The sequence below is a fragment of the Mus caroli genome, chromosome 5 (assembly GCF_900094665.2).
Source record: "Mus caroli chromosome 5, CAROLI_EIJ_v1.1, whole genome shotgun sequence".
Classification (NCBI taxonomy): domain Eukaryota; kingdom Metazoa; phylum Chordata; class Mammalia; order Rodentia; family Muridae; genus Mus; species Mus caroli.
The window spans coordinates 100,549,119-100,557,412 of record NC_034574.1 but is presented as its reverse complement, the minus strand read 5'-3'; the positions used below and the strand labels follow the sequence as shown (position 1 = coordinate 100,557,412).

At 39.5% G+C, this 8,294-nt stretch overlaps 1 protein-coding gene across 5 annotated transcripts in view; it reads right to left on the bottom strand.

The window, feature by feature from the left end:
• Positions 1 to 805: 805 nt before the first annotated feature.
• Positions 806 to 8,294, bottom strand: part of Rpap2 (RNA polymerase II associated protein 2) — a 63,768-nt gene continuing 56,279 nt past the window's right edge. For all 5 annotated transcript variants that reach the window (XM_029477970.1, XM_021162023.1, XM_029477971.1 and 2 more), the window contains 2 exons: positions 7,585 to 7,738; positions 806 to 1,165 (listed from right to left, as the gene is read on the bottom strand). In XM_029477970.1, the coding sequence (XP_029333830.1) occupies positions 7,597 to 7,738 (142 nt within the window). In that variant the 3' untranslated portion in view covers positions 806 to 1,165; positions 7,585 to 7,596. The remainder of the gene's footprint in view (positions 1,166 to 7,584; positions 7,739 to 8,294) is intronic.

Here is an 8,294-nt window from a genome sequence, read left to right as displayed (position 1 = left end):
GCTGATTATGGGATGGATCCCTGGATATGGCAGTCTCTAGATGGTCCATCCTTTCATCACAGCTCCAAACTTTGTCTCTGTAACTCCTTCCATGGGTGAGTCCTATAATTTGAAGGACTGGTAAGGAAGATCTTACCCGAGTGCCCCAAACCTAGAACTCCTTTGCAGTGCAGGTAGGGTAGGCCACACTATGCTGGTACACTGGTTATGGACCCAGGCTAGATTTGACCAGTTGTAGAAAGGCATGGATGGGAGGGAGGTCAGGGTAACTTACTTGGTTAGAACCTGGGAGGAGGATGTGGAAAGTCTGGGTACCAAGGTGGAAGCTTCTCAGAAAGGCCTTGTGGGTGGTTGGCGCAGGTGCTGGTGTAAGTCTAGAGATTGGCTGTAGGACCCACAATAGTCCTTGGATATGTGGGGTATCAGGCTATCAAGTAGGATGGTTCAAAGCTGTGTTGGAGTTATCTGTGGGTGGTTGCAGATAGAATAGGTCCTATCAGAAGCCCTGGCTATGTCGTTAGGTGGAAGTGGTCAGTTAGGCAAGATGTGGGATACTGTGGAAACCAAGAGATTCACTACTGTGTAGATGGGGATGGTTGGGGTTGGTCAGACTAGGTTGGGAGACCCTGGCCAGATTTGACAAGTTGGAGAGAAGGTGTGAAAGAGGAGCTTAGGGGTAGTCACCAGGCTAACCATGGAGGAAGACAGGGATGTCTTGGTACCAAGTGGGGTAGTAGTTGCCTCACAGGAGGGTTCTGGTAAGACCTTAGAGCTCGGCAGTCAGCAATGTCAGCTTTTGAAAAAGTGACTTCACTGAAGATCACATTTATTGACCCAACTTTGCTGTTATTTGTATGATAGAGTTTACAATAGGCCACAATTACCATTTTCTTAAGTTTTGGTTGTGTTGGTGGTAACCAATCAAAAAGAATAAAGGTAATTACATTTTCTCCAATATTCATTCAAATTTCAGTTTAAGACTTCATTTTTCCCTCAAATCCTGTGTTTTGAGGTTCTGGATGTAAGAGTTTCCTTCTTGCTGGGGTAATGGCTTTTCTATGTCTGAGGAAGTTACACACTTAGTCATCAGTCACCCATGGACTCTCACTGGCGAAAACACCAGGTCTGGTGAGGAGCATTCCTCTTCTGTCTTCCTCAGTTACATCTGGGAAACAAAAAAACTTTGGATAAAACACCTAAAATATTTTAATATCTACACAGCCATTATATGTTCCATCTCTTCTGGATCATTATCATGTCCTATAGTTGTTTGCTTGGAAGAGACTTTGTTCATAGTCCATCCCAGAGCAAGTCTTAAGTGATCTTCTAGTGCTAAGATCAATTTCTCTCTTCTTATGCCTTCCTGTTAAAATTTTTACACTCAATATCCCATGGTTAATAAAAACCAACCATGCAAGCAGAAAAAAAAATCTATATAAGAAAAGTAATATGGTTTTTGGTCATTCATAATCCTTTGTAATTTGACAAAGTATGGGGCATATGAGCAATGTGCATAAAGTCTACATGAAACGTCTATACTTGAAAGTCTGTAAGCCACTTGAATACCATCTGTCTATACACGTCTAAAATATGCTAATTAAGTGACTTTTAACTGGTATCCATTAAAGGAGGTCCAGAACAACTTCTAATTAGGCATTATGCATTTTCAAGTATGTCTGATAAGTCTTCCTACCAATCAACATGGCTAAGACAAACTGACAACTGGATTTAAATTTCCAAACTGACCATTTAATTTTTATTTATTCACTTTACATCCTGTTCACTGTCCCTCCTCTTGGTCACCCCCTCCTATAATCCTTTCCCCCCATCCTGGTTCATCAAGTCTCTGCAGGGCTAGGTGCATCCTCTCCCACTAAGGCCAGAGCTAGAAGAACATATCCCACACACATGCAACAGCTTTTGGGATAGCCAGCCCCTGCTCTAGTTCAGGATTCACATGCACATCTGCTACATCTGTGCGGGGGGGATGCCTAGGTACCTTGGCAGGAAAGCAACAACAGAGTCTAGAAGTGGATGGAGCTCGGTGGTGAGGTATTAGGTTAGTGTGTGAAGCCCTGGGCTCTACACCATGGGGAAAAGAGGGAGTGACTTCAGGCAATGCATTATCAAATCTGTTAGAAAAACCAAATATTAGGAATTGGACAGTTACTCCTTCCCGACTTATGCTGAGGTCCAGCTCTGTATGCTTTTTGGTTGGTGATTTAGTCTCTGAGATCCCCAGGGTCCAGGTTAGTTGACTCTGTTGGTCTTTCTATTGTGTTCCTATCTCCTCCAAGGCTCATAGTGTCAGGGATTGGTGCTTGTCCATGTGATGGGTCTCAAGTTGGGCCAGTTATTGGTTGACCATTCCCTCAGTCTCTGCTCCATCCCTGCTTTTCTTGTAGACAGGATACATTTTGGGTCGAAAGTTTTGTGGGTGGGTTGGTGTCCCTATCATTCCACCGGGGTTCCTGCTGCAAACTGTATTTTTAAAGATTTTTTGAAAATGATGCTTATACAAGCCAATCTGAGCTTACCTCCCTAAGGAAAAACCTTTTTTTTTTTTTGACAGGGAAAAGATTATTTTATTTTTAAAAGCACATGAAAGGAATATGGAAGAACTTTGGGATACCTTGACAAAACTAAAACTTCAAATTATAGGTATAGATTAGGAAGAAGCATCCTAAGCCAACACACACGTCTATAAAGATACAAGAAGCACACAGAATACCAAATAAACTCTTTACAGTATAATCATGGTTAAACCACCAAATAATGCAGAACAAAGAAAAATATCGAAAGTTGAAAAAGCTACAAGTAACATAAACTAAACAAAATTATCTGCTGTAGTTGAAGAAAAAAAACTTTCCATGATCCAAACAGTCTGAAGAAATTCATATCCAATAGACCAAGCCCACAAAGGATACTGGATGTAATACTTCAGACTGAAGAAGCACAGCCAAGATACTGCAGAAAGAGAGTGAGTGAAGCATGAGGAGTATGAGAGAAAACAACAACATGACTGTAAACAATACACACAACACAGGCTGGCTGAAAGAATAAGAAACAAAATCCATCTTTCTATTGTTTTTGAGGCCCCACATTAGAGTAAAAGGATGGAAAACAGTACTTCAATCTAATGGGACTAGGAAGCAAGAAGTACTGCTATCCTAACATCTGGCAAAATAAACACACAAAACTACCACCAAAACCACCGACTAACATCAATCCATTAATAGTGATTTCAATACCACACTTGGACAAAAAATAATCAAGAGAAACATCAGATTAATTAATGTCATGCATCAAATTGACTTCTCAGCAGGTATCTATAGAATATTCTACTCAAACATTGAAAACTAATCAATACTCTCAGCAGCCTATAGAAGTGTACCTAAAACAGACCCCATCCTGGGATACAAAACAAGTCTTACCAAATTCAGAAAGGTTGAAGTCAGTCCTTGTATCCTTTCTGGCCATTAAGCTGTAAAACTTAAAATCAACAGCAAACACTAAGATTAAACACCCCATTACTAAATGATGAATGGTTCAGAGAAGAAATCAAAGAAAATGACTGAAGCTAAATGAAACAACAAAACAAAAAACAACAGAACCTCTGGATACATAGAAAGTAGTCCTATGAAGAAAATTTATAGTTCTGAGTTTAAAAGAGTATCAGAAAGAACACACATAAATGACTTGATGCAACTCAAGAATTTGGAGCAAGGACAAACCAAATCTAAATCCCATAGATGACAAGAAAATAGAAACAAAGAAAACAATAGTATGAATCTAAAAGCTAGTTCTCTGAGTAGATAAACAAGCTCCATAGACCCTTAACTAAGCAAATGAATAGAATCAGAAATGAACAGGGAAACATTACAACACATACAAAATTCCATCAAGGAAGCTAGTATTACCCTAATAATAAAACCATGACCAGGTAAAGAAATAGTAGAAAATTATAGGTCAATATTCCAGATGATACTGATTCAAAAATCCTCAACAAAATAACTTGCAAACCAAATACAGACATACCCTAAACAGATTACCCACCATAACCAAATTAGCTTTATCTGAGAGATGCAGAGCTGGTTCAACATATATACAAGTCAATGAATTAATTACACTGATGGACTTATGGCAAGATAAAGAAATTAAAGGGATACAAACAAGGAAAGAAGTCAAAAGCATCCCTGTTTGCAGAAGATATGATCTTATGCTAAGAGATGTCATGACCACTATACATTCCCTACAAAATAACAATTTCAGCAAAGTAGCAGAATACAGAATCAACTTGCACAAATCAATAGCTTTTAAAAATACACCAACAAACAGAGAAAGATACCACATACCAGTTCACAATAGCCTTAAAGAAAATATCTAGGAATAAATAAAAATTTCAGTGAATTTAAATGAAATGAAAACTTTAAATTTCTGAAGAAAGCGATAAAAGGCCACTAGATAATGGAAAGATATCCTATGTTCATGGATTGTTAGAATTAACATTGTGAAAATTAGCATTCTATCAAAAGCTATCTACAGATTCAATGTAATCTCAATCACAGTGATAGGGTCCACACAATACCCCAGTTAGCCAAAACAATCCTGATCATAAAGACCAGTGGTGCACAGATTACCATTCCAGACTCCAAGATGTATTTCAGAGCCATGGTAATCAAACAAAGTGGTACTGGCACACAAAAAGACATAGTTCAGTGGGACAAAATCTGAGACTCAAACATAAGGACATGTAACTCAGCCACTTAATATTTGACAAAGATGACAAAAAGCATTTCTAAGATATGGTTCACATGTTTAGGCCCATACCTATCATCTCACACAAAAATTAACTCCAAATGGATCAAAGACCTAACCGTGAAACCTGAAACTGGTAGAAGAAATTACAGGACTATCTTTCAATACATGTCAGTAAAACAATAGGATTCTATTTGCCTAGGAAACTAAGGCATAGGTGAAGAGAAATCTCACAGAATGGGGGAGAATTCATGCCAGCTACACATCTGATAGGTATAAAGAACTAAAATCACAACCACCACCAAACAACAAAGGCCATTCAAAGGATGGGCTATGGAGTTGAACAGAGTTCTTCTCAAAGAAGAAATAAAAATGGCTAAGAAAACCTCTTCTTTGCAATTACAGAAATGCAAATCAAAACAACTTTGAGATTTCATCTTACCCCAGTCAGAATTGCAAAGATCAACAAAACAAGTTCTGGAAGGGATGTAGGGAAAGGGGAACCTTTATTCACTGTTGGTGGGATTGCAAAGTGAGCAGAAATCAGTGTGGAGTTTTCTGAAAAAAGGTAAAAATAAATGTACCACTCCTTGCATATGCTCAAAGAATTCTACATCCTGCTCCACAGATACTTACTTGTTCAGCCAAGCTCACTGTCACTCTATTCACAATAGCTACAAAACTCAAGCAATCTAAGTGTCTTGTTAGCTGAAACCTAGCGAACTACCCAGGGTTAGTGAGGTCATGATCTTACAGGAGAACATATTACTGCTATTTTACTAAACCAACATGATCCCTAAATACTTCTACTCATACATAAGTATTGTGTCTCATTCCTCACCAAAGAAACTTTTCTTTGCAGTAGATGGAACCATTAAAGAAAACCCCAAGTACTCAAAATTCAGCAAGCAATGCACTATGGGGTACCTAGCCCAGATATACCACCAATACAACTCCTCAGCGAGGCTCAGGGAACATCTTGGAAGAAGGTATGGGGAGGTGATAGGAGCAGGGAGACCAGGAAGGATTGTGTCTACTAGAAATAACAGGGAATCTTCAACCATGATTCTTCAACAATATGGCTGCCTAAAGAAGACCAGGATAAACCGGGCGCGGTGGCGCATGCCTTTAATCCCAGCACTCGGGAGGCAGAGGCAGGCAGGCGGATTTCTGAGTTCGAGGTCAGCCTGGTCTACAAAGTGAGTTCCAGGACAGCCAGGGCTACACAGAGAAACCCTGTCCCGAAAAACCAAAAAAAAAAAAAATAAATAAAAAAAAAAAGACCGGAAAGACACTGTTGAGAGGGGTCCCAGAGAGGGAGGGAGAGAATGAAGGAACTAGTCCTCTCCAAGGATGAGCCTCTCAATTGGTTATCCAATATCAAGTAGTCAGCCCTGAAAGCATATACATACACGCAACCCTAAATGAATTCAGCAGGTTGTATGTATGTATGTATGTGATTATACAACAATAAAAAAAGAGGTCATGAATTTGAGAGGAGGAAGTCCTGTAATTACTTCTGAGATGGCTTCTCAGGCAAATCACCATTAAGCATAACAACCTGAGTTCAATCTCTGGGAATCACATGGTAGGAGGAGAAAACCTACTCCAAAAAGTTGTCCTCTGACCTCCACACAGTAATGTAATATAATCAAATATAAAAATGATATAAACACCACAGTAAGAGTTAATTTACCTGGACCCTTGGGGGCTCTCACAGACTAAACTACCAACCAAAGAGCATGGACCTAGGCCTCCTGGCACATATGTAGCAAATGTATAGCTAGGTCTTCATGTGGGTCCCCTAACACTGGAGCAGGAGATGTCCCTAAATCAGTTGCCTACCTGTGGATCCTCTTCCCCTAATTGAGCTGCCTTGTTTGGCCTCAGTGGGAGAGGATGCACCTAGCCAGGATGGAGGGATACCCAAGGCTTCCTCCACTCTCTCAGAGGACAAGAGGAGGGAGGAGGGACTATCTGAGGCAAGGGACTGGGAGGTGGTGTAGTTACTGGGATGTAAAGTAAATGAATAAACAATTATGGGCGACACCTTTGTTCATCTGTGGTACTTCTGTAATCTGGTTAATAAACAGTCACAGCTTGGCAAATTGAAAAAAAGAATTGATGAGGGAAAAAAACTGAACAAGCATGTTTTGGGGACTGAAAGCAGAGGTAAGGAAGACTTTCTATTCTTATTACATATGTGTATTTCTGTGTTGTTTGTTTTTTTTACAATAAAGAAAATTTTGAGTTAATTAAAAAAATTAGGATAAATTCTTTTAATTTTGAATTTATCTGAGCACAAGAAGGGGGCATGTGAAATGAGAAAACAGGAAGCAGTACAGTTCAGGGACATTCTGATGGCCAGCCTGCAAGAGGCAAAAGACTGGAGTGTCTCTGGAAGCAGTGATAAAAGTCAAGAAAGCCAGCTATGCAGATTTGCCACTTGCCTGTACTGAGCTAACAGGGACGCTGCTAGGAAGAGGTGCATGCAGTGCTGTCTACTGCAGTGAGCTGCTATTTCCTGGAGAAACACTTCCCAGGTGGGACAAGGGGGATGTCCCAGAATGCAAGAACCAGAGCCAGAGCTGCAGAGCATATGGAGGGCTTACACAGGATGGGCTCAAAGTCAATTGGACAGCAAGCAGCAGGGACAGCTGAGGACTACGGGTAGCTGAGCTGTCAGCAAGCAAAGTTAACTTGAGGTTTGCACTTGGCTTTTGAAATTTTAAACTTATGGCTGGACACAGTTCAGGGGGGAGAACACTTGAGCATGAATCACAAGCTCTCACAGGTAACAAAATAGAAAGATATAATGCAACTTACCATTCTTGTTAGCTAGCAGCTGGTTCTAAATATCATGGTTAATTTTTCAAGATCTTCACATTTTAAATGCAATTCTGTCAGCAGGGTGGCTATAAACTGTGTAAAAACCACATTTTTCGGAGAATGCTTCTGAATGCCAAGAATCGGTGTCAATCTGAAACCAATAATAGTAATGTGTATGAAGAAATAAGACGGACCGCAGGACACTCATCTTCAGCTTGCAGATAACATTCCTATAGAGAAAGGCTTTACTAAGACAGAAGTCTCAGCCTGAGGGACCAACAAACACTGTCACTGAGAAAAAACATCTACACATCTGTGCCTAGTAACATACTTGTTATGCCAGCAAAAACTCTTAGGAGAAAAGTAAATGCAAGTGTGTGTGTGGCTTTTTTTTTTTTTTTTACATCAATATAGAAGGTTTGGATTATACCACCCGAGGGGGGAAAAGACAAAAAGCAAGTTTACCATTTGGGATGTAACTTTTTAATTTTAAAAAATTTAAATCATATATCATAAAGCATTTAACACCAATTGCATGTTTTCCTCAAAACACTTCTGATACATTTCTCTAAAGACTGACTAAATATAATGGAAAATTTAATTCTCATTGAAATGTAATCAGTAAGCAAGATTCTTATTGTATTAGAAAACCTTTAATGTGCTTATGTGAACTGAACTCAAAGCTTTGTACATGCTAGACAAGTTCC